This window comes from Oncorhynchus kisutch, linkage group LG20 (genome assembly GCF_002021735.2).
Source record: "Oncorhynchus kisutch isolate 150728-3 linkage group LG20, Okis_V2, whole genome shotgun sequence".
Lineage (NCBI taxonomy): Eukaryota > Metazoa > Chordata > Actinopteri > Salmoniformes > Salmonidae > Oncorhynchus > Oncorhynchus kisutch.
The window spans coordinates 14,891,153-14,917,844 of record NC_034193.2 but is presented as its reverse complement, the minus strand read 5'-3'; the positions used below and the strand labels follow the sequence as shown (position 1 = coordinate 14,917,844).

At 45.8% G+C, this 26,692-nt stretch overlaps 1 protein-coding gene across 5 annotated transcripts in view; it reads left to right on the top strand.

The window, feature by feature from the left end:
• The window catches only part of plce1 (phospholipase C, epsilon 1), an 80,597-nt gene that overhangs the window by 45,026 nt on the left and 8,879 nt on the right, over positions 1-26,692 (top strand). Inside the window, exons 1-23 of one of the 5 annotated variants that reach the window (XM_031799016.1) lie at positions 4,833-5,720; positions 10,520-10,836; positions 13,416-13,561; positions 13,737-13,998; positions 14,210-14,421; positions 16,144-16,179; positions 16,499-17,132; positions 17,393-17,548; positions 17,664-17,781; positions 17,994-18,141; positions 18,382-18,504; positions 18,907-19,043; positions 19,446-19,684; positions 19,883-19,944; positions 20,065-20,230; positions 20,528-20,635; positions 20,851-20,967; positions 21,145-21,303; positions 21,453-21,585; positions 24,051-24,092; positions 25,136-25,260; positions 25,412-25,529; positions 25,887-26,024. In XM_031799016.1, the coding sequence (XP_031654876.1) occupies positions 5,594-5,720; positions 10,520-10,836; positions 13,416-13,561; positions 13,737-13,998; positions 14,210-14,421; positions 16,144-16,179; positions 16,499-17,132; positions 17,393-17,548; positions 17,664-17,781; positions 17,994-18,141; positions 18,382-18,504; positions 18,907-19,043; positions 19,446-19,684; positions 19,883-19,944; positions 20,065-20,230; positions 20,528-20,635; positions 20,851-20,967; positions 21,145-21,303; positions 21,453-21,585; positions 24,051-24,092; positions 25,136-25,260; positions 25,412-25,529; positions 25,887-26,024 (3,823 nt within the window). In that variant the 5' untranslated portion in view covers positions 4,833-5,593. Of the gene's footprint in view, positions 1-4,832; positions 5,721-10,519; positions 10,837-13,415; positions 13,562-13,736; positions 13,999-14,209; positions 14,422-16,143; positions 16,180-16,498; positions 17,133-17,392; positions 17,549-17,663; positions 17,782-17,993; positions 18,142-18,381; positions 18,505-18,906; positions 19,044-19,445; positions 19,685-19,882; positions 19,945-20,064; positions 20,231-20,527; positions 20,636-20,850; positions 20,968-21,144; positions 21,304-21,452; positions 21,586-24,050; positions 24,093-25,135; positions 25,261-25,411; positions 25,530-25,886; positions 26,025-26,692 lie in introns of those variants that run through there. The other 4 variants (XM_031799014.1, XM_031799012.1, XM_031799015.1 and 1 more) reach the window with 4 other exon arrangements.

Genomic DNA, 26,692 nt, shown 5'->3' with positions numbered 1-26,692 from the left:
GCCAAGAAAATTGTAGACCTCCACAAGTCTGGTTCATCCTTGGGAGTAATTTCCAAACGCCTGACAGTACCATGTTCATCTGTACAAACAATAGTACGCAAGTATAAACACCATGGGACCACGCAGCCGTCATACCGCTCAGGAAGGAGACCCGTTCTGTCTCCTAGAGATGAACGTACTTTGGTGCGAAAAGTGAAAATCAACCCCAGAACAACAGCAAAGGACCTTGTGAAGATGCTGGAGGAAACAGGTACAAAAGTATCTTTATCCACAGTAAAACGAGTCCTATATTGACATAACCTGAAAGGCCGCTCAGCAAGGAAGAAGCCACTGCTCCAAAACCGCCATTAAAAAAGCCAGACTACGGTTTGGAACTGCACATGGGGACAAAGATTGTACTTTTTGGAGAAATGTCCTCTGGTCTGATGAAACAAAAATATAACTTTGGTCAGAACAGCCGAAGAACACCATCCCAACCGTGAAGCACGGGGGTGGTAGCATCATGTTGTGAGGTTGCTTTGCTGGAGGAGGGACTGATGCACGTCACAAAATAGATTGTTTTCCTTCCTCGTGATGCTATGTGGATATATTGAAGCAACATCTCAAGACATCAGTCAGTGGGTTAAAGCTTGGTCGCAAATGGGTCTTCCAAATGGACAATGACCCCAAGCATGCTTCCAAAGTTGTGGCAAAATGGCTTATGGACAGCAAAGTCAAGGTATTGGAGTGGCCATCACAAAGCCCTGACCTCAATCCTATATGGGCAGAACTGAAAAAGCGTGAGCGAGCAAGGTGGCTGACAAACCTGGCTCTGTTATTCCAGCTCTGTCAGGAGGAATGGGCCAACATTCATCCAACTTACTGTGGGAAGCTTGTGGAAGGCTACCCAAAAGGTTTGACCCAAGTTACACAATTTAAAGGTAATGCTACCAAATACTAATTGAGTGTATGTAAACATCTGACCCACTGGGAATGTGATGAAATCATAAATCATCATTTCACATTCTTAAAATAAAGTGGTGATCCTAACTTGACCTAAAACATGGAATTTTACTTGTATTAAATGTCAGGAATTGTGAAAACTGAGTTTACATGTATTTGGCTAAGGTGTATGTAAACTTACGACTTCAACTGTAGATATTCCATAAAAAATCTGCTGTTTCCAGCTCCAATAGTCATTTACAAAATTAACAATGTCTACACTGTATTTCTGATCAATTTGATGGTATTTTAATGGACAAAAAACTTGCTCTTCTTTCAAAAAGAAGGAAATATACAATACAGGGTATGTGTGTGTGTGATCAGCCAATGTTCTGTTAAATCTGAGAAGGTCCGTCAGAAGGGCCCAGAAGTCCCTCTGTGGTTTGTGTCCTCATAATAATGCAGCATACTGACTACTACAATGACACTAAACCTTTTTTGGATGTATCTTGTACCACACACAGTTTATAGCAGTTTAACAGAAAGTGGTCTGAACTTCAGATTACCTAGGTAGAACTTGTATTGGCTTGTATTTCTGTCTGACTTCGCTCTCTGTCCCCGCTCGTGTTCCAGAAGGGAAGGTCTGTGTGTTCCTGTGGGTTGCTCCTGATATTTGAACTGCAGTTTAATAGAATAGAAGAGGTTCTCATTAGTCATGTATTCCCCAGTGATCTGCTCTCTTATTTTTCCCACATGCTGGCTAGCTCAGGTCTGGCCGCATCGGGCCATGTGAGAGAGGACATGTCTGTCTGTCTGTCTAACCTAGGCCAGGCACTCGGCACGTTGGGCCCTGTGGTCGTATAATTTGTTGTTTTAGACTTACCCAATACTTGTGAAGCCTGTGAATCACTAAAAAGCCTACTCGTTAATTGAGCTATTTCTAGCACCTTATCACTAACTTAAGGCCTGCAGCATTCAGAACAGTTCAAATCTTGTTCTCTAAAGTTCTTTATTTGTTAGTGTGGGTTTTCCAACGTTGTTATTCAGAGATATTAGATATCAATCCTTGTGTTGATGAGACTGATGGTGCCAACTAATGAGAAAAACAACCCACGCTAATCTATTCACTCTTCCTAGTTTAGCTAAGTGCCTGCAGTGAGTCACGCTGAGGTTCAACTCTGCACCTCGTCCAAATCAGAAAAGCTAGAAAATTTAAAACGCAATATGCACTTTCAAAGATTGCTGCTTTTCTCCTTTGATTAGCACAAGTACTTTATTTCCCCTCTCTCCCTGATTGTCTCCTGGTCTAATCTGATGTTGTCTGACGTCTGCCTTCTTTCTGGCTGCCCACACCCTCTCTGTGTCTCTTTGTGTCTCTCGTGCTGTCTCTCTGTCTCTCTCTCACGCTCTACAGTGATGATTTCACCTTGAAGTCTCCCGTGGGCCTGTCTAGCATGATGATGTAACACCCACACACACAAAGAGTGAGCGCTGTAAGCTTATCCCCCCCTCTGGCTCGGACGAAAATCCTGCTGGACAGAGGCCAGGTGACAGGCCGTCTGATGCGGCTTTGACACATTGAGTCACTAGCCCCCTCGCCATCCCTGCCGTCCAAATATTAATTGCAGGAGCATTCCTTTGTTATAGAGTCCGGGAAGGCGTACGGCATTCGTTCAATACCAGAACTGAAAGCCGATAGAGCCCTTTGTAGGACTTGATTGAGATGCCGGTAGCTGTCGTGCGAGGTTGGATTGAGGTGGTAAATGGGGAGAAAGAGACCCCCGATGTTAGGCTATGCTATGGACTGCAGAATGTATTCACCCAGCAGGTTTAGAAACTATAGCAGTTTACTCCAGTACTTCTCTTATTCGCACAGTATGATCCACAGGAAAGGTTTTGAGTCAAAGCCCACAGAATACATGTAGACTCTACCTGCCTCGGTTTTGATTTGCAGACTCGGTTCTGATAACTAAGAGCATTTGGCCCGAAGCACATCCGTCGCCTTTGATATACAGATTGATGATGATCTCTATATACGGCAGTCTCCCTCAGGAGTCCAGTTGATGTTTTCCTCTGTGGAAGACTCTTTTCATAATAGAATGTCAGTCAGGGGTTTGTGTTGTTTGAAGTGGAGGCTGAGTGTGGTTGGGACTCTACCACACACAGTGGATGAGTCCATCACCACCTAGCGATCTTGTTCTCATCTCTGGAATATGAAAAACATTGTATTAACCCTTTCTTCAAAGGGTGAGGTCAGTGAGGCTTGTTTTGGGATCCACCCATCTCCTCCTCTTCCTGGCCTTCTTCCAATTGGCTACATACTGTTACTGTCATGTTCCCTTCAGTACATTGTCACTGATGTTCAAATGCTGTTGTAGCCTTCCAGCCAAGAGCAGTGTTCCTGCGACTATCTACTGTAATAAGTAGAGAACAGATACAGTAAGGTGTAGAGGGCTATTGAGCGACTTATTTAGAGATGGGAACAATCTCATTTTATGACTGGCATTTGTGAGGGCTTAGGACTTTAATAGAATCATTCTAGATCATGCCAAATGATCAGAAGCATTCTAAAACTTGATGAAGGCGTTTCAAACTTAGGTGTTCAGAGGCACGCCGATGACCGAGAGACTCGGTGACGACAGTGCTGTATGTGGATTGAGGACATTCGCAACCACCCTCGTCGTTATTGTTATGAGGGTTGAGGGCGACATACTGGCAGCTGCAAACGCAAATGGCGGCTTCAGAAAAATGCTGACTGGAATAGCCAGGTCAAGATCAGGTCAAAGTACAGCGAGATCCACCAGTATGCTTGAATGAAAAGCGCTTGTTTTGTCTGAAGTGCAGATCCACATGGCGAGAGGTTAGAGAGGCTGCTTGTCAGCCCAGGTTGTCAGCTAGCGGTGTATATGTTGAACTGCTTGTGGACAAAAAGCAGGTGTGGGTTAAACAATGAAGCCTTTCCTTCTCTTCTGAGGAGTCACGATATGAAAAGCCATGTTCAGTTTTTTTTGTTTGTGTACTGAATAGGGTGAAGCTTGAAGTCTTTTGTCTTACAAATCATATGGTCTGAATGTGGTTTAAATGACTAATTTCAGGGAAATACTGTTTGGCTTCCTCCCAGCAGGCTGTTGATATACATTGTGTGTTTGAACCATATATTTGGCGACATGGCGGGGGAAGTCTCCAGTTTTTAAGGCTGTCAATTATGTATGACCTCATGCCTTACAGAGATGACATCACAGGTCCTAGAGTGGTGGGGGGAAAAACCAAAAACCTGGGGCCAATAGTTTTTCCTTATCTGGTAGTCAATCCAGGTTAAACTGGACCTTATATGGTATGAAGGTGTTTATCAGTTGTTAAAAGTTTTAATATGGGCTATGATGGGAACAGTGTTTTTGTCATCCGGTCACATGGTTTGAAAAACTCTCCTGGAAAAACTCCTGGGTTTGGGGAGGATGAAAACCCTGTCAAACTGCGGCAACCTGTACTTGTTTCACATCAATTCATATGGATTGTTTTTTTAAAGCTAGACTAACAGGGAGAGGGTTTTCCTCTGCACAGACAGCCAGCATGATTGGACAATGGCACTCACCAGGCTGAGCTTGCGTCATGCAGGTTTGCATTGTGTAGGCCAGGCCTACGCAACTGTAGGCCTAATAAAAAAATTATCTCAGTCTGTCAGCTATTGTGTTTATTGAGTAATTCAAGTTGACTCTTAACACAAATAACTGGGCTATAAATACTTAATGTTAGCGCTTTGTTTACGCTGGCCAGAGGGACAGAGAGTAGTAATGTGAATGATGTGTTATCAGTGGCGTATTGCAAGGCAACATGCAAGGTCCCCCCCCCCCAAAGTAATAAATACATTGTATATTCATTTATTTTGGCGTTGTGAAAACAGCTAACTGCGGGGGATGTGTGGTTGTCACGCTTGCTAAATAAATAAGCTACCAGAGGAAAGTGGAGAGCGCGAGTTCCTTAAATCGGATTTCTCAAGACATACACAGAGCCTGCAGCAGCACTCCGATGTGAAGGACAGAGAAATTGTGCGTGAGTTGACTAATCATGAGGGAATTTGTTTAAGAAAACAAAAGAAACACACGTTGCGCCTTTTTTTTAACACGTTAGCATCAATATTTTTTTATTAAACTAAATCAGAAAAGGTGAGGCGCTGCCCCACCTCAGTGAAAAGTGCTGCGGAAAATGCCAGCTTACCACATGTATTCTGGCAGCACTGAGTATTACCTTGATATTCTGTTAGTCAGACTTAAATGTTCCTTTGGACTGGGGAGTGACTAAGCTTTATCTGAATATATTTATCTGAAAACCATTTTACAACCGCCAGTAAATCAATGGTACACTCCTTTTCTCTGAGATTTCCCTCCACTTTGTAATGAGTCATATTTGGCTTCTAGACTACATGTTTAGATACTTGACTCCCCCTCTGTGGAGGGACATGTATAGCCTTCATGTGTATGTAAACTGACCTCCCAGAGAGGAGCTGGGGGAGGGAAGGGGGAGGGAGGAGTGTTGGGGCTATCGGTGTCTCTCTGTGTGGGGTGTTCTAGCTGGAGGTGGGGGGCTGGCTGCTGGCGCATGGCTGTGAGATTTGTAGTGTGTCAGCTCAGGGAGCAGCAGAGCAACGAGAGCTGGAGAGCAGCTGGCGCTCCTGATGTGGACAAGTGCACCTCGCCGGTGCTGTGTGAACAACCACGGAGCTAACAGTAACAGCAGCGCTGCTCCCGCTGTCCGCAGCTCAGCCATGAAGCACTCCCACAGGATGGACTTCAAGCTGATCAGTAAGTGGGCTTTAAATGAAACCGTCTAGAGACAAAAGATTCAGTGCTGTAGTCCTATGGAATGTACTATACTGTGAGTGTGTGGAGTATGCTGTGAGTGTGTGGAGTATGCTGTGACTGTACTGTGTGTGTGTGGACTATACTGTGTGTGTGTGGACTATACTGTGAGTGTGTGGACTATACTGTGTCTGTACTGTGTGTGTGTGTGGACCATACTGTGTGTGTGTGGACTATACTGTGAGTGTGTGGACTATACTGTGAGTGTGTGGACTGTACTGTGTGTGTGGACTATACTGTGACTGTACTGTGAGTGTGGAGTATACTGTGAGAGTGTGGAGTATACTGTGAGAGTGTGGAGTATACTGTGACTGTACTGTGAGTGTGGAGTATACTGTGACTGTACTGTGAGTGTGGAGTATACTGTGACTATACTGTGAGTGTGTGGAGTATACTGTGACTATACTGTGAGTGTGTGGAGGCTCTTTTCACCCAACAGTAAGCTATCTGCCTGCACCTTAGCAGCCTTCTCAAGTGTGTGTGATTAGATTTCTTCAGTTTCTATAGCTAGCCTACTCCTGTGGGTTGTCACTTGTCTCCACAGAGTTTCTGTCTCCAGAGCTGTCACAGACTGTTGCTACTCCTGTCTCTGTCTGTGGCTAGTTTACCAGGACTGGCTGGTCACAGTATGTCCTGGTTTGTAATGGCATGTTTTATTTTGAGCTCCAAGGACAGACTTCTGTTCCTCTACAGTCTGTTGCAATGTTGTTTTGAATGATGTGGATTTGTTGACTTGAAACAGTATTTTTGATGTCATGAATTTGTTGTGTGGTTGACTCTGGTCAGGTGCCGTGGTTATAGTCTGTATCCGCTGATGTAAAAAGGGCTTTATAAATGCATTTGATTGATTGATACAAGGTTTTGGGGTGTTGTGTTAGGCCTTTGTCATGAGACCGATCATAATAAAGAAATGTGTATATAACCGGGCTGGTTTTAGATCAAATAAAATAATGATCTCCGACTTGGTGCACCTGTTTGATTCATCCCCTACTGTAGTTGTGATTGTCATCACTGCAGCAGTGAGTAACGTCAGACATGTAAAGGTTCTGTGCTCTGCTCAGGTCAGTATAAATAGCCAGGTGATTCATCATGGCATGGCTCAAGCTACAGTAATTGCAAGCTTCTCTTGATCCGGTTTTGTAATGGTTTACATTCTGTTATTCTCCTTCGTCACGCCAATAAGCATCCTACCGACTTCCTCCTCACACAGGAAATATCACAGAGGGGCAAAGGGAAAGAACTCTCTCGACTCAGGTCTTGACTCTCTTTCCTGAGGATCTGACCTATGGCCTTTAAGCACCCTGAATACAGCTCTGAAGTATATTGTTGTACAGACAGGGGCCGTGACACAGGCTGACAGAAAGACGCCGAGTGTGATCACAGAGGACTTCTCCTCAGCAGGATGTACAGTGGGGAGAATAAGTATTTGATACACTGTCGATTTTGCAGGTTTTCCTACTTACAGAGCATGTAGAGGTCTGTAATTTTTATCATAGGTACACTTCAACTGTGAGAGACGGAATCTAAAACAAAAATCCAGAAAATCACATTGTATGATTTTTAAGTAATTAATTTGCATTTTATTGCATGACATAAGTATTTGATCACCTACCAACCAGTAAGAATTCCAGCTCTCACAGACATGTTAGTTTTTCTTTAAGAAGCCCTTCTGTTCTCCACTCATTACCTGTATTAACTGCACCTGTTTGAACTCGTTACCTGTATAAAAGACACCTGTCCTCAATCAAACAGACTCCAACCTCTCCACAATGGCCAAGACCAGAGAGCTGTGTAAGGACATCAGGGAAAAAATTGTAGACCTGCACAAGGCTGGGATGGGCTACAGGACAATAGGCAAGCAGCTTGGTGAGAAGGCAACAACTGTTGGCGTAATTATTAGAAAATGGAAGAAGTTCAAGATGACGGTCAATCACCCTCGGTCTGGGGCTCCATGCAAGATGTCATCTCGTGGGGCATCAATGATCATGAGGAAGGTGAGGGATCATCCCAGAACTACACGGCAGGACCTGGTCAATGACCTGAAGAGAGCTGGGACCACAGTCTCAAAGAAAACCATAAGTAACACACTACGCCGTCATGGATTAAAATCCTGCAGCGCACGCAAGGTCCCCCTGCTCAAGCCAGCGCTTGTCCAGGCCCGTCTGAAGTTTGCCAATGACCATCTGGATGATCCAGAGGAGGAATGGGAGAAGGTCATGTGGTCTGATGAGACAAAAAGAGAGCTTTTTGGTCTGAACTCCACTTGCTGTGTTTTTAGGAAGAAGAAGGATGAGTACAACCCCAAGAACACCATCCCATGCGTGAAGCATGGAGGTGGGAAACATCATTATTTGGGGATGCTTTTCTGCAAAGGGGACAGGACGACTGCATTGAAGATGGGTTGTGGCTGGGTCTTCCAGCATGACAACAACCCAAAACACACAGCCAGGGCAACTAAGGAGTGGTTCCGTAAGAATCATCTCAATGTCCTGGAGTGGCCTAGCCAGTCTCCAGACCTGAACCCAATAGAAAATCTTTGGAGGGAGCTGAAAGTCCGTATTGCCCAGCGACAGCCCCGAAACCTGAAGGATCTGGAGAAGGTCTGTATGAAGGAGTGGGCCAAAATCCCTGCTGCAGTGTGTGCAAACCTGCTCAAGAACTACAGGAAACGTATGATCTCTGTAATTGCAAACAAAGATTTCTGTACCAAATATTAAGTTCTGCTTTTCTGATGTATCAAATACTTATGTCATGCAATAAAATGCAAATTAATTGCTTAAAAATCATCCAATGTGATTTTCTGGATTTTTGTTTTAGATTCCGTCTCTCACAGTTGAATTGTACCTATGTTAAAAATTACAGACCTCTACATGCTTTGTAAGTAGGAAAACCTGCAAAATCGGCAGTGTATCAAATACTTGTTCTCCCCACTGTACATTAGGCTACAGCCTGGACCAGCCACCTAGGCAGCCTGGGTATTCCCTATATAGTGTGCACTACTTTTTACCAGAGCCCTATTGGACCTGGCCAAACCTAGTGCACTACTATATAGGAATAAGGAGACATTTAGGATGCAACCGGGTCTTTTCTAAAACAGGATCTTTGCAGACAATCTCCCATGAGCCCTGCTTTTTATGCAAGGCTTATGCTGTGCTTTGAATAGGGCATCGTGCATAAAGATTAGGGAGCGGGAGACACTTAGCCCCGGAGTATTGTACTACATAATCAAATGCAATTTATTTCCACTTCAAAAGGTAGCTCATAAAAAGAGGACATTGAGCAGATGTTGGAGATGGATGATAACAGACGTTGATTTGTTGAAAATATTTCCAGGACCATATGCCGCACAGCTTTTTTAAAATTAAATGTTCAATATTAGTTTTGAGATATTAACTTGATAAGAAGTCAATGATTTATAGCGTTATAAAACCAAAACAAATGCTGCTCTTGTTTAAGGGAGAGTAGTGTTATTGACTACAAGGATAAAATGGCTAATATGGTCAATGGCAATGTTTGAGCTTCAACTGTTATATGGGGGCCCAATAAAACACAGAGCCCCCTTTTATCAAGGTTCTAAAAATCTGAAGAATTAATCAAATGATTGTTTACTAGAACTTTCTGATTATGTTCTGGCTATAAAGCGGGGCCCTTTATATATTTCAACCCACTTCAGTATCATTTTCAAGGGGAAATCTGCAGTGGCTACGTCCATTTTTAGACTTTTAAATTCATGATATGTAGCCATTTATTCTTCCAGAATATAGGCCCAAATTATAAATGCCTTTTATAAGCTTAGTTCAACCATCTTACTCCATCAGAATCCAAAACACAGGCTTATGTTACTAGCCTCAAAACAGGGTTAAAACTGTCATTTTGATCTCATAGATGGTCAGTCCTTTTCATCCATAGCTCTGTCTATGAATTTGAGTAGTTACATTTCTCCATCGCCGTCCCTCAGCTGTTTACCCAAACAGTGGCGGGATGGTCCCTTTTTCTTATTGTTTGAACTGTCCCTTTTAAGTCAGACTTTTGTTGTTGCTTGCATGTATTTTACCACAAGTCCTAGTGCAGCCTGCGGGATGTTGTGTTTAGTTAGACTCCCCTCTAGGCCGCAGCATGATAGATCGCGTCAATCTCACAATGTAAACGGCACACAAATCCACACTCGCACACAACGTTCATTACCGAGAGCAGTTGAGAGACTGCGCCGGATGCACAAATCAACCAATATAAATGGCCGATTTATTTATTTATTTTCTCGCCGCCAGTTATTGCGGTAGCCATGGCTACCTGGCGCACATATCAAAAGGTTTCCCAGGACATCCAGCGGTGGTGTGTGGCGGCTGAGGGCTGACGATGTCCAGAGGGGCATCTAATTCCCTGTATTTATGGTATTTCTGCACCGGTCCCCCGGTCCACCATACCAACAGAGCATACAGCCATTTATCTCTGAGCAGAGACAGCAGAGCTGTGGTGTGTGTTCTCAGGGTGTGTAAACACACTGGAAACGGGGCTAATGGCTCCTGTACGAAAACCCAAACACGCACTTCTGCCACTCGGGTGGAAATGTGGGAGTCACTTAGAAGTTTGTCTGATCTAGGGAGTTTGTTTTCGACGTGTTTTGTATTCTGAAAAGCAGCGGGGTTCAGCTTTCCTCCCATGTTTAATATTACCCGGGAATTGACGTTGGAAGATACTTTTTAGGTTACTGTGTACATCTCTCACCCGTCTGTCTCTCTCAGAGCGTCAGCTGTGCAGCAACATGTCGGCGTCCAGCGCGGTCCCGTCCAACGTGACGGGCATCAGCAAGGAGCTGGTCGAGCTGCGTCACCTGATCCAGTTCCCCGAGGAGATCGCCAGCATCCTGACGGAGCAGGAGCAGCAGCTGTACCGACGCATCTTACCCCTGGACTACCTCTGCTTCTTCACCAGGGACCTGGGCAGCCCCGACTGCAGCAGGCGCCTGCACCCCAGCCTCAAGGCCTCGCTGTCGGCCCCGGCCATGCCCATACAGACCCAGAGGAACACTGTGGAGGACCTGGTCACGCGGTTCAATGAGGTGAGACTGGTGAAGAGAGGCTGGACTAATGTGACTGCGTTGAGTGGTTAGTAACAATCTTGGTCCTAAATATCTACAGGATGGGGTTGAATTAATTAAGGTCTTGATGATTCATCTATTAGTTGAGTCAGGTGTGTTAATGCCGGGCTAGAACAAAAGCCTGCACACACACTTGCTGTCCGGGACCAGGATTGGAGAGCCCTATGGTGTAAGGTTATTAAAGATCTCACTTCATGGTAATGTTAATTGTTAGTTATTATTTTTGTGGAATTGACCACCCGGTGGTGTACTGTGTTTGATGGTCTTATTCTGCCAGTTTGTTTCCCACACCTGCGGTGATTAGTGTCAAATGACACTCCTACACGGAGCTCTTTGAGCTTCCTTCTACGCTGATTGACTTTGAGAATTAACAATTAAGAGAAACATTACGGCAGCATCGGAATGAGGTCAGTCCCAAGCACACGGAGGAGAGTGGAAATGATGTCATCTTTAAGTTTCATGCCTTAACATAAGCTGGTTTTTATTGAGTGAGAATTGTATTTCCCCAAATGTGCATCCTAACCATTTTTGGGCATATGGCAGAGCTACAATCAAATGAGTGACCCTTCTCAACAGAGACCGAGTCTGACATAACCTCCGCAGCATGGTAGAGATGGACTCACTATGTGTGTGGTTACCTGCTGTGCCCCAGTTCCACGAACCGATCAGAGAAACTGGGCAGGCTGTTAGAGCCGAAATAGCTGTCTGGAGCGGTTAATTCTGACAAACACAAAATGGTCGTGTGGTGAGTTTGTAATAACTCTGTCAACCTTGATTATGTCATCGTTCCATCATGGGGGAAACTGAACCTTGACAAAGAAAACAAGATTGTAAGCACGTTGTATGTTTTTGATCACTGGTCAAATGGTGTTATTGGCATTCTCACCAAAATATTTATTCCTGGAATTATACTTCCATTGTTATTGTGTAGCATATTTGATTTATACGATATCATATTGGAATCCGAGTGCCGTGCGGTTTTTCGTCCAGTGGATTCGGGTTGTCATTCTGATGTATCCCCTATGTGTCGGTATCAAAGGGACGCCACATAACAGGCAGAGACCATTTTTGATCACCGCCGACTGATCCCACCTTTTTAATATGGACTCATCCATGGGAGGACAGGAGTCGTGCCGTCTAGAATATCAGCCACTCGGACAGATATGCACCTGCCTCTAATCTACGGCCTACCAGTGCTTTCATGTCCACCGCCGACAATGTTTATAGCGCTGAGGGACATGGCTGTAATGTAACACAGTCTGGATTCAAATAGTTATGTACTGCAGACACTTTTGAGAGGGAGAAGTGGAATGTCATGTTTCTCTCTCGATCACTTTGGTGCCGTCTCTCATTGTCAGTTGTTCCTGGAAACGAGGGAGGAGAAGGCGGATGATATCTATTTGTCTGTGATGGCGCTGTAACTTTTTAGTGTCTGAAGTTTTCTCTCTGGAGGGAATCAAACTGAAGTCCCCCCCCCCCCCCCCCCCTTTTACGTCTTACATAACCTGGTAATTGGATCTGTGTTGTGTTGTTTTTTTAAGCCTACTGGCTTCTCTGGGTGTGTACAGATGTAGGGTCTTCATTTTATTGCTCTTGTGTTGCTGAGAATTTTGCACAGCAGGAAATGCAAAGTTGCTTAGGTTTACGAAGGCTTGTAAAGTTTGTAATTTCCACTTTAAAATGTCATACTTGATTTGCTCTAAGGAAAAATGAATCAACCCCTACAATTCACATGTCCTGTTGCTGCGGGATTATTTTCCTGCTGTAGCAAACTGGCTCAAATGAAGATCCTACATCTGTAACTGTAGACAGCCGAGCAGAGCGACAAGAGGAATGCTTACAGGGATGACTTTAGAGAGGCAGAGAGTCTGACTGGCCCTGGTTCTGATGACTGGTTCTCCCATAGGAACAAAACAGACCTGACTGCAGTATCAGGAACCTGCCTGTGGAACTGTTTATGTAACCCTCATTGTTTTAGGGGGGGGGGGGGTTAGCCGCAACATGACAGCAGGCAAATATTTGCTCCAACTGTTATGTCCAGTCCAGGGTTTCTGCCTGAACTTGGATAAACCCTTATCGCTACTATTTTGTTTGGATGTATGCAACAAACGAGACCTGATGCAATCAAGAGGTTTCATAACTTGTTGTAGAGCCGACTACCAGCATTGTTTCGTGTTAGGTTAGAGATGTTGACCGCTAAACCTGGGTTGAAACAAGGCCTAATTCCGTTTCATTGAGTTCATCGTAAATGGTGCTGTTGTCGATGCGTTTGTCGATGTAGAACATTGACCTGCCCAGTGTGAAACACTCGTCCTTTCATTATAATGGTGTGTCCAAAATGGCACCATATTCCCTATAGAGTGCCTCCACGTTTGACCAGAGCCCCTATGAAAGCGGTGCACTATATATAGGGGCCCTATGAAAGTAGTGCACTACATGGGGACTAGCGTGCCATTTCAAGCGCAGCCTGGCTGTTTCAGAGCATTGGCAGGTCTTAAAGTAGACGATGTTGTAACTGTGAGAGTTGCTGCCTCTAACAGGTGAGCTCGTGGGTGACCTGGTTGATCCTGACTGCGAGTTCAATGGAGGAGAAGAGAGCGGTGTTCTCCTACCTGGTCCACGTGGCCAAGTGCTGCTGGAACATGGGCAACTACAACGCCGTGATGGAGTTCCTGGCTGGACTACGGTATTTGGTCCTCCAGACGCATTTCTTACACGCCTCACTTTCTTCTAACCGGCTGTAATCCTACAGCACCTGTCAATTTTCATTATTCAGATTGCATCTAATTAAAAATCATTCTGCTAAACCTAACGTAAGTAAGATGTGTGATAGATCGATATGGAATTATTCTCTGCTCCAGGTCTCGTAAAGTACTGAAGATGTGGCAGTTCATGGAGCAGTCGGACATTGAGACCATGCGCAGGCTGAAAGATGCCATGGCGCAGCACGAGTCTTCGTCCGAGTACAAGAAAGTGTTGAACCGTGCCCTTAACATCCCAGGGTGTAAGGTAGTGCCCTTCTGTGGCGTCTTCCTCAAAGAGCTGAGTGACGCGCTGGATGGGGCCGCCAGCATTATCAGCCTGCGCCACTCAACTCACGACTCACCAGAGGACTCACTAGAGGTAAGGAAGTGGGCCAGGCCCAGGCTTGTAGCGTAGTGGGTGAACAAGGATAGCTGGACAGACCACACCTGCTATCGCTCTGACGCTCTTAACGCTTTGATGGCTCTTCCTAGATGAGCAGTTTGACCGTGTACACTTTACATCAAGTTGCTATTACCTGTGTAGTGCCACCTTTTATTGTTCACGTTACCCTGTTTCTCTTTCTGTGTAGTTTGTGGGGGACTACGGCGGGCAGCAGCACTTCCTGCAGAGGGCGGGGCCAGACGGGCTACACAGCCAGGAGAAGGAGGCCACGGTCAGCAACATCCTGCAGATCATCCGCTCCTGCAACCGCAGTCTGGAGATGGAGGAGGGAGAGGAGGGCCACCACGAAGGCTCCTCCACCTCCTGCAAAAAGACATTCATGGACAGGAACAGGAACCAGTAAGTGACTGGATCAGGAAGAAGTGGTACTCAGGCACAGATCTAGGATCAGTTTTGGGATTGCCAAATCCTAACCTTAACCTGTGGGGGGGACATGAAAAATAGTCTACAGTCGCTCCATTCCTCTCGCCATCATATTGTGATGGCGTTCATGTAGGCGTTCCCTCTACTTGACTACTCCCCTCTAGCATATTCAGTACTTGTTTGATTCAAAGGTTATTTATACGTTTCTATGAATGTTTCACATTCTAGATCAGAATTACATGGATGATTTAGATGATTTGATGATTTAGATTCCACCTGTTTAAACGCCCTTTAATCTGAGAAAGTTGAGAATAACGTCTTCCCCTTTAAATCCTAAATCTTTTCCCCCAGATGTTTCCGCAACCGACCTCCACCAAAAGTTCTGTTGTGTTTAAAGTAGCTCTTATTTGAATGTCAACCCTTTCAGAAGGAATGGTGACCCTGTCTGATAGCGGGAGGCTCCCTTTAATGTCAACTCCTTTCCCTGCTGTTTCTTTGACAGATAACGCATAGAAACAGAAGGTGGACGGCTTGTATAATGTTCGGTTAGCAGACATTGTCTGCAGACATTGTCCATGGACCACTTCAGTTCTGCCATTGTTGCAGCTTGTCCTTTAAAAAATGTTTTTTTAAATGTGAGCACAATTGAATGTTCTGTCCAGCAGAGGTGTAGTTGTTATGAAATATCATTGTTTGGCCTTGTGGAACGTGCTGAATGGACAGTAACTGCAAGACAAAGAATATTTTAAGACGGGATATTTTAGAGAACATGCAACAGTAAAGCGTAGATTATAGTTAAGCAATAAGGCACGAGGGGTGTGGTATATCGCCAATATACCACGGCCAAGGGCTGTTTTTAAGCACGACTCAACGAGGAGTGCCTGGATACAGCCCTTAGCCGTGGTATATTGGCCATATATCACAAACCCCCGAGGAGCCTTATTGTTATTATAAACTGGTTACCAATGTAATTAGAGCAGTAAAAATAATGTTTTGTCATACCTGTGGTATACGGTCTGATATACCACGGCTGTCAGCCGATCAGCATTCAAGGCTCGAACCACCCGGTTTATAATGTCTGATATACCACAGGTTTCAGCCAATCAGCGCCCAGGACCCAAACTACCTGGTTTATGATACTGTATAATCAATGACAAGTGTTACTTGACAGGAAGCAGAGGTTCATAAATCATATTTAATGTCAGGTTATCTGGGGACTGTGAGTATTTATGATGGGAATTCTTTGTTGAGATGGCAGTTTCACTACATTCCAGTTTCCTTTTGGCTTTACAAAGCAAAGTGAATGGCATAAATGATTGTGGTAGAAATCTGAAGAGTTCCCGTTACCTGTACTAGTGTACTATACTGGAAAACAAGAGCCAGTTTCCAGCGCTGTGTAGTTTCCTGACCCTTATGGGAGATCTGTTTGTCCTCAGACTGGGGTTAATGGCTACTTGGTGGAAAAGGCTTCTGATTTATGACACCATTTTGTTTCCGACGGGGCCTCTGGATTCAGTCAATGGTTTTCTGTGGAAGTCCTCTCACAATGTTGATTGGAGGAAAGATAAGGGCAAATGTGACACCTCTCATCCTTTCAGTCCTTCTCTGTTTTACTTGTTTTATCTCAACTATTTGTAGCTAGACACTTCCTGACCTTTTCTCTCTGTTCTTCCTCCCTCATTCCTCCTCCTACCGTAGCTCTTTCAGGAGCAGGTCAGATTCCAACCGTGTCTTGTAAGTTATCAGACTGTCGTTTAGAGCTCTAACTGACGTTGCTTTATTTGTATGTGTCCAATTTGCTGTTACAATTGCATGGTGCGTTTTATTGTTTGTTCAGACTGGGCTGCATTCAATGCATTTTGCTATCCTCAAAGTGATTTTCTTTTGGTAGATGACATGGCTGGGTTGTTACACTCATTGAATAGAACAAGGTGGCGATGAGACAATCATTCCCGCTCTATATGTCCTAGAGCAGAGGCAGAACTATTTACCGATCACAAATATCCACTGTTTGGTGTTCTGCTCCTCTTTGACCTCCTTGTTCGCCCGTTAGGTTTGTGGTGGGAGACCTGTCAGACTCTGAGGGCGACCTGTCTGAGCAGGCTAAAGAGGTGGAATTCCAAGGCACCGAGGAGACCCACCAGGCCTTCGGCCACGGCACGGAGCTCATCCCCTGGTACGTGCTCTCCCTCCAGCCTGACGTCCACCAGTTCCTCCTGCAGGGAGCCACCGTCATCCACTACGACCAGGAGAGCCACCTCACCGCTCGCTGCCTCCTCCGCCTGCAGCCCGACAACTGCATCCTGACCTGGGCTAATCCCCAGAGCGGCAGCCCCCCCGCGGAGCCCCCAGGCCTGGGTCAACCTGTAGTGAACAGCCTGTCGGAGGGTCTGCTGGACCTCTCGGTGGTCAAGGCTGTGTTCCTGGGCCACTCCGGGGTGGACTTGCATGCTGTGTGTCTGCAGAACAAGCTGTGTCACACTATGAGGGCTGAGGAGAATGGGGTCAGTCTGCTTTACGGGCTCCATACTACAGACAACAGGCTGCTGCACTTTGTGGCCCCCAAGCACACAGCCCGCATGCTGCATGAGGGTCTGGTGGAGCTGGTCAACGCCATGAGGAAGCTGAAGAAGTTCCCTGATCAGAGACTGCACTGGCTCAGGAGGCAGTACGTCAGCCTCTATCAGGTAAAATACTAATTCATTGAGATTGTGTAGTGGATGATATGGGCTGGCAGGTATATTGAATCAGTCTAGAGTACACAAGGTAGAATTGATTTGGGAAGTCTAATGTCCTGTTAATCAATACTCAAAAGGGAAACGGTGAGCCTCCTGTAACTTCAGCACAGATGCGAGGAAGGTGATTTTGACTCATCCTAATGTTAATTAGCCTTGAGTGAGCGATCTCCTCATAGACTGCTGTGTGTTTCGTCTCCCATCTGCAATAGGAGGAGGGCAGGTATGAGGGTCCCACTCTTGCTCAGGCTATAGAGCTGTTTGGGGGCCGGCGCTGGAACATGGGCACAGGGGGCACAGAGAAGCCCAGCGCTCAGAAGCACAACTCCATCTCTACCACCAAGAAGAAGAAGAAGGCTCTCACCAGGGTTAGGAGAAATATACCTAAATACAGTGTTAGTTTGAGAAATACAGCCTTCAAATGTGTTTGTCTGGGTTTGTGGAGATCTGGGTCACTGACTGGGTGTTTCATAAACCACACAGGGAGACAGCGGGGACGCTACCGATGACGAGATATTCCAACGGAAAACCAAGAGCTGCAAGGACACCCTGTGCAGGAACAGGCCGGAGCTGTGTGACGGCATGGACCAGGAAGGGCTAGGTAACCTGTCCACTACCCTACACTACACCACCTCTCACAATTATTCAGTGACACGTAACTGTCTTTACATACCAGTAGTTTATGGTTTACAGGGAGGAGTACTTTCAAAAAGGGGAATATCTGGGATTTTAAATAGACCGATTTTGACTCTTGTTCACTGTGTTTGACCATTTTTGCATTGCGTGTAACCCTGTACGTTATTGATCCCATAGAGGACGGCTTCCCTGGACCCTTCTCCCTGTCGAGCTGTAAGACCCCGGGTTCCTCCTCCTCCTCCTCTTCCTCCAGTATGGGCAGCTCCAACCCCTCCCGTCCTCTCTCCTCCCCCGTCCTGTCTGGCAGCACCAAGGCCCAGCCAGGGTAAGACATGAAACCTGACCCCAGACCTGTTCTTAGAGGGGAAATATTGTGTATAGTTGATAATACATCTGTAAACCTATTATCATATACTGATAGTGTAAGCCTCACACCGAATACTATTGCCACTTTATTTAAACGTCTTTATCTACAACATAAAAAAACCCACAAGAGAATAGATTTTAAATCTAGTGTTTTTAACCATAACAGTAACCAATCCCCTCTCGTCTTGTCCCTGTGTAGTGCGTGGAGCAGCAGGAGCTGGCACGGCCGGGGGAAGGGCTGTTTCAAGGGCTTCCAGAACCTCATGATCTCTGGCAGCACCATGAGTTTCATCGAGTTCGTCGAGCTCTTCAAGTCTTTCAGGTGCGCCGTCCAACTTCCAGCCTCCTCTCTTTGTAGCGCGCAGTAACTGTAGTCTATATACAGTCACTGGTAGTGATTAAATGCACTCCCACTGGCAAAATAGAGAGAATTCTCATAGCACAAGAGCACAGTTATTGCATTCCATTCAAACATTCAGAAGAAGCTTTTACAAATCCAACCAATCTTTCCCAAGGTTGTTTTGTCAAAGACACACTGTGGTTTTCTGAAGTGTCTCTCAGTTGAAAACAAAGACCAAGGCTACACGCCAAAACATGTTGCTCTTATGTAAAAATGAAAAAGCATACCATTGTCCTCCGTCTATGTCCTCCAAGAGTGGCTGAATATTTCCAGCAGTTGAATGTGAACGCCCCCGTTCTTGTTTTCATTTCATTTTTTCTGTAGCATTCGGAGCCGTAAAGACCTGAAGGAGCTGTTTGACACCTACGCCGTTCCCTGCAGTCGCTCCGGCACGGAGTCTGCCCCACTCTACACCAACCTGAGGATCGACGACAAGGACACGGGACTGCAGCCTGACCTAGGTCTGTCCCTCGCGTCGTTTTACTGTACTCCTATGTGTTTGTGAGTGGTTTGCATTGGGTACTGTTCAGTCATTGTTTAAAAGTAAATAAAATACATATGTATATTTAAGGTCAGAACGTGTATATATATTTAAATATATACATAAATGAGAGAACTGGATTGGTTTGGGTGGTGACGGTACAAGCTTTCAGTGCTCAGTCTGTCTAATCATGGTGAATGGGGGCTGATGGGAGCTACTTGATTGCAGAAGCACCAAACGCTCTGTGATTTCTCTCTAGAGGCTTGTTGGTTCAGAAGGACTCTTAACAGTGTATTCACACTGTGGTGTAGGAGTATTGGACGTTGATGTCGTTGGTGTGTTTGCGAATGACTTCTAATGATGCACTTTTCCTGTCCTCCAGACTTGCTGACCCGTAACGGTTCGGACCTGGGCCTCTTAATCCGAACACGGCAGCAGATGTCGGACAACCAGAAGCAGATCTCGGACGCCATTGCGGCAGCCAGCATCGTGACCAATGGGACAGGCGTGGAGAACGCCTCTTTAGGGGTGCTGGGGCTGGCCATCCCACAGCTCAACGACTTCTTGGTCAACTGCCAGCGGGAACACCTGACCTACGACGAGATCCTCAGCGTCATCCAGGTGGGGGTCACATGACTGGTCCAGCAAGCTGTACTTAAGGGATGTCTTTTAGGGTCTGAAGAAATTGTCAGAATTAGATTTTGGAGTGTAATGTCCCTTTAACTAAGCAGACATGTGATATACTGCACAGTAGACATATAGGTTAGGACCGGATTACTGTGAAATATTGTTTAATTGGGTTTCTTTTGTCCATCTCAGAAATTTGAGCCTTGCATAAGCATGCGTCAGATGGGTTGGATGTCCTTCGAAGGTTTTGCCAGGTACATTAATTTCCCAAGAAATATGAAGTTGACCGACTCAAGAAATTCCGTCACAGGAATTCTGAGATGACATTCTTCACCCGTTTTGTTAGTGACCTTTTTACCTCTAATCCTCCCCAGGTTTTTAATGGACAAGGACAACTTTGCGTCTAAGAACGAGGAGTCTCAGGTGAACACGGAGGAGCTCCAGTATCCCATGTCTTACTACTACGTAGAGTCCTCTCACAACACGTACCTCACTGGACACCAGCTCAAAGGAGAGTCCTCTGTAGAGCTCTACAGCCAGGTGATGATTGATGCAACCGTATATATTTTCTTCAGGAAATTGACCTTTTTCTAGTTTTGTTTTGTAGGGGATTTCTAAGCATCTGATCATTTTACTTAACGTAGCAGGTGTAAAAGAAAGGCCGGCGCGGGATCCCCACATCCGGTTTTCAGACCCTTGCCATAAGCAGGGTCAGGAGTTTTTCCAGACTATATGAACTGACCAGGGCTCCTGCTGTACTTGAGCTATAAGATGAATTCTGTGTTGGTGTGATCGTCCATCTTATTATTATGGGATGTGGTCATTTGTGTTGTCTAGGTGCTGCTGCAGGGCTGCAGGAGTGTGGAGCTGGACTGTTGGGATGGAGATGACGGATCACCCATTATCTACCATGGGCACACCCTCACAACCAAGATCCCCTTCAAGGTTAGTCTGTAACCCTGGCACAACCCTGGCACGACCGTGGCACACTGCCACTTTTGACCTTATGTCACTGTTTAACCTAGATACAGTACAATAATGGCCAACCTCTATTGTAGCATGATTAATACTGCTGGAATCTCTACGGGTTGTATTCTAGAATAAATGGGACTAGTGTCATGTATGTTATGCCTCATGTATTGTAACCCGTGGTCTTCTAGGATGTGGTGGAGGCGGTCAATCGCACTGCTTTTGTCAACTCAGACATGCCGGTCATCCTGTCCATTGAGAACCACTGCTCTCTACCCCAGCAACGCAAAATGGCTGAAATCTTCAAGGTACCTCCTCCTGGCTCCAATGGACCTGATCTGTAGGGATTCTAGCTGATGTGTCATGTGTCCTGTCTCGAAGAACCTTGTTACTGCATTCCTTCCTTTGGAGATTGCTCCAAGTACTTTAAAAAGCCTTTGATTGTAGCGAGCCTGTGAGGATTCCTGTTTGTTTGTGTTTTGAAGACTGTGTTCGGAGACAAGCTGGTGACCAAATTCCTGTTTGAGAGCGATTTCTCTGATGACCCTCTGCTGCCCTCCCCGTTGCAACTGAAGGGAAAGATCCTCCTCAAGAACAAGAAGCTGAAAGCACACCAGGCTCCCGTCGACATTGTCAAACAGAAGGTGAGATCTTATACAGTGTGAACACGTGCATTATTATGCACGCGTCCCTCGCAGGATGACGTCAGGTTTGTCTTAGGTAGTTTGCTTGTTGACATGGGGGCAATGGCTACTGTACTTTCCACCAATCATACTGTGCTCTGTTCCCTCAGGCTCACCAGCTGGCCCACATCCAGGCCCAGGCCGGCAACGGGGCACCGGCTGGCAGCTCACCTGGTAACCACAATGATGATGATGAAGAGGAGGAAGACGAGTACGACGATGACTATGAATCCCTGTCTGATGGTGAGACAGATACTCGCTTTGACTGTATATAAACCCTCAGTAACAATGTACAGTCGTGGCCAAAAGTTTTGAGAATGACACAAATATTAATTTTCACAAAGTCTGCTGCCTCAGTTTATATGATGGCAATTTGCATATACTCCAGAATGTTATGAAGAGTTATCAGATGAATTGCAAAGTCCCTCTTTGCCATGCAAATGAACTGAATCCCCATAAAACATTTCCACTGCGTTTCAGCCCTGCCACAAAAGGACCAGCTGACATCATGTCAGTGATTCTTTCGTTAACACAGGTGTGAATGTTGATGAGGACAAGGCTGGAGATCACTCTGTCATGCTGATTGAGTTCGAATAACAGACTGGAAGCTTCAACAGGAGGGTGGTGCTTGGAATAATTGTTCTTCCTCTGTCAAACATGGTTACCTGCAAGGAAACACGTGCCATCATCATTGCTTTGCACAAAAAGGGCTTCACATGCAAGGATATTGCTGCCAGTAGGATTGCACCTAAATCAACCATTTATTGGATCATCAAGAACTTCAAGGAGAGCGGCTCAATTGTTGTGAAGAAGGCGTCAGGGCGCCCAAGGAAGTCCAACAAGCGCCAGGACCGTCTCCTAAAGTTGATTCAGCTGCGGGATCGGGGCACCACCAGTACAGAGCTTGCTCAGGAATGGCAGCAGGCAGGTGTGTGCATCTGCACGTACAGTGAGGCGAAGCCTTTTAAGGGATTGCCTGGTGTCAAGAAGGGCAGCAAAGAAGCTACTTCTCTCCAGGAGAAACATCAGGGACAGACTGATATTCTGCAAAAGGTACAGGGATTGGACTGCTGAGGACCGGGGTAAAGTCATTTTCTCTGATGAATCACCTTTCCGGAAAAAGCTTGTCCGGAGAAGACGAGGTGAGCGCTACCATCAGTGCTGTGTCATGCCAACAGTAAAGCATCCTGAGACCATTCATGTGTGGCGTTGCTTCTTGCCTAAGAACACAGCCATGAATAAAGAATGGTACCAACACATCCTCCGAGAGCAACTTCTCCCAACCATCCAGGAACAGTTTGGAGATGAATAATGCCTTTTCCAGCATGATGGAGCACCTTACCATAAGGCAAAATTGATAACTAAGTGGCTTGGGGAACAAAACATCGATATTTTGGGTCCATGGCCAGGAAACTCCCCAGACCCTAATCCCATTGAGAACTTGTGGTCAATCCTCAAGAAAACTCCAAGCATTAATTATGCAAGAATGGGCTGCCATCAGTCAGGATGTGGCCCAGAAGTTAACTGACAGCATGCCAGGGCGGATTGCAGAGGTCTTGAAAAAGAAGGGTCAACACTGCAAATATTAACTCTTTGCATCAACTTCATGTAATTGTCAATAAAAGCCTTTGACACTAATGAAATGCTTGTAATTATACTTCAGAATTCCATAGTAATATCTGACAAATATCTAAAGACACTGAAGCAGCAACTTTGTGGAAATTAATATTTGTGTCATTCTCAACTTTTGGCCACGACTGTACACAGCACATGCATGGACCAGTAATGTACACAGCACATGCATGGACCAGTAATGTACACAGCACATGCATGGACCAGTAATGTACACAGCACATGCATGGACCAGTAATGTACACAGCACATGCATGGACCAGTAATGTACACAGCACATGCATGGACCAGTAATGTACACAGCACATGCATGGACCAGTAATGTACACAGCACATGCATGGACCAGTAATGTACACAGCACATGCATGGACCAGTAATGTACACAGCACATGCATGGACCAGTAATGTACACTGCACATGCATGGACCAGTAATGTACACTGCACACACATGGACCAGTAATGTACACTGCACATACATGGACCAGTAATGTACACTGCACATACATGGACCAGTAATATACACTGCACATATATGGACCAGTAATGTACACAGCACATGCATGGACCAGTAATGTACACAGCACATGCATGGACCAGTAATGTACACAGCACATGCATGGACCAGGTATGTACACAGCACATGCATGGACCAGTAATGTACACTGCACATGCATGGACCAGTAATGTACACTGCACACGCATGGACCAGTAATGTACACTGCACATACATGGACCAGTAATGTACACTGCACATACATGGACCAGTAATATACACTGCACATATATGGACCAGTAATGTACACTGCACATACATGGACCAGTAATGTACACAGCACATACATGGACCAGTAATGTACACAGCACATACATGGACCAGTAATGTACACTGCACATACATGGACCAGTAATGTAGGAGTGAGATCTTGTATCTAGACTCTTCTTTGTAACATCTTCCTTGATTCTCTCTTTTGAACACGAGTTACCGTAGCTCTACTTGGAGATGGGTTTCTGTTATTCCTGTACTCTCTCCTCCCCTGTCCCTCTGTCCCTGACGGTTCCATTGTGCTTCCTTAGCTGACGTTCTTACAGCGTCCACTGCCTCGTATAGCCCTGAAGGTAAACTGAACAACATAACCAGCCGCCCCGCCTTCACAGTACCAGCGCTACTGCATGGCTCCTACTGTAACACTCTGCCTGTGCAGTGAGCTTGGCCTGGGTGCTGTACGCTTTGCATGTCTCCGTCGCGCTATCTGGAGTGAATTCAAGGCTTTTAATGTTCCAAGTGTGGGTACTGGGTGGGTTAGAAGTCTGGAACTGTTACATTGTGTTTGGGGTTTTGTTGTAGTACTACGCTGCAGATGGGATGATGGTCATGTCGCCCGGGGGGGGGGGGGGGGGGGGGGGTCATGTCTAATGATCTGTTTGTCTCCGTGCTGTCAGTACACACAGGGCCAGTATAGTGTAAATACGCCACCCCCCATCCGCACTGCTGTGTTTTGATGTGTACGTCCTGACCTAGCTGGTGGCTGTGGCTCATCAGAGAGAGAAAACAAAGACATCTGTTTTCTCAGGCCCCTGCGCGCCCCTGTCCAACGGGGAGCCGCGGGGGTTAAAAAACTCTACTGTTAGGAGCTCTGGGGATAAGCGATGCTCTCACCAGCCACTACCACATGTAACCAGAGCAGTATGAGACACAGACAGACGACACTACACTGTACTGTAACTGCACTGAACCGGTGGGATTCCTCCTGTGAAATAACTGTCATGTTGGTGAAAATTCCTCTTTAACCGCAAAGCACTTTGACTTTGGATGTGTGTGATGGACGGCTTATATTCATGTTTTGTGTCCTGCTGTGTGTGGGCGAGAGAAGAACAGGAGGCTCAAACTCCCAGCTCTTTGTTTACAGAATCTGCATTGCATTGTGGTATTCGTGGGGGACCAATGTTTTCCTCGGAATGGCATTTCCCCAATTCCCAGCATTGCAAGCAAGCTATCTGATATGGGATGGAATTCTTCCCAGTTTAGCACTTATGGTTTGACAAAGAAGACTTAATGTGAAACCATTGACTAACATCACATTGAAAGCAGTCCGTTGATTAAATAAAGCTGGTCTGCCTGACTCCCTCCCTCCCTCAAAGTTGATGGTTCTGTTTCTCAGATAACATCCTAGACGATAAACCAGACGGGAAGTCCCCGGGTGACAAGGATGATCATCCCATCATTGATGAGATGCCCAAGAGGATGAAGAAAGCAGACAATGCTGTAACCCAGAGCAAAGGGAAGGTTGGTTTCACCTCTAACCCTTGACCTCTAGTCTCTGAACCAAGAGAGACCATTGAGAACTAGGAGACACCAGATTTGACAAATGCACCTGAAATTGTTTTTTTCTTGGAAGTAATCCCAGATGGAGTGACTGACTCTGCTCCTACCCCAGGTATTTGACATGGAGCTGGGAGAAGAGTTCCATCTCCCCCAGAACAAGAAGGAGAGTCGACAGATCGCTCAGGAGCTCTCTGACCTCGTCATCTACTGCCAGGCCGTCAAGTTCCCTGGTAGTCCTCCTTTCAGTTAATTGACTTTACTGTATGGCTCATTCCAGCATAGAAATGGTTTATGTTCACAATGTTGTGCGTTTGCTTATTCCTAGAGTGTTTTTATTCTGCCTGGTGATTTTTCAATCGTGAGGGATACCGATTAAAAGTTCACAAAGGAATAAAATACAGGTCTATGAATTGATGGTAAATTAGAATCAGGTGCACATCTGCTAGGGGCATAATTCTCCAGAGCACAGCCAGAACAAACAAGCAACATTAAACCAGCGAGAGGAGGAGAGCTGGTGCCCTTGTCTTACACTCTCGTCTGGGGCTCTCTTTCTGTGTGTGTGTCCATCTGTCTTGTGTGGGAAACAGGCCTCTCCACCCTCTCTCCTTCGGCCTCTGGCAGAAGAAAAGACAGAAAGAGCAGGAAGTCCATCTTTGGCACGGTTCCTGGTCGTAGCGGAGGCAGCCCCGGGGAGGCGGTGACGCTGGGCCGGACCCCAGGGAAGGGTACGTATGGCCGGGCCTTTCCCCATGACCCAGACCCTTAGACCTGGAGCTGGGGGACGGGATGTGAAGGGACAGGGAAGGGTACATATGGCCGGGGCCTTTCCCCATGACCCAGACCCCTAGACCTGGAGCTGGGGGACGGGATGTGATGGGACAGGGAAGGACACCCACATAGTCGGACTACACCCCATGGGAACCAGCCTGTTAACTTTTCCATACTTAAAATGGCCCTCTAAAAGTGAGTGCACGGTGTAATCAAAAGTATACTGAAAGATGCTGAGAGGAGCTGTCGTGACATTTGTAAAGGGTTTGTAGAAGGGTTGAAATGGGCCTCCAAAAAGAAAATCCCATGTTCTTTCTGGCTCAGCACTGAGGCTTGGCAGAGCGTTTGAATAGTATTGTAGCTAATGCCTCTTTCATGATCAATGAGAACACTAAGGAAGTTACGATTAGTATTATTTAAATGTCCTACCTAATGAAATGTTAGTGTTACATTGTCTTCTTTAAGGTCCTGGAAAAAAGCTTTTTTTAAATGTGTTGAAATCGTTATTGGATCTGTCCTTACTATTCACAGTTATTGCTCTGGATAAACGTATCAGAATGAGTATCAGTATTAGTATCAGTGTCAGAATCAGTATTTGTATTAGTATTATAATCAGTATCAGAAT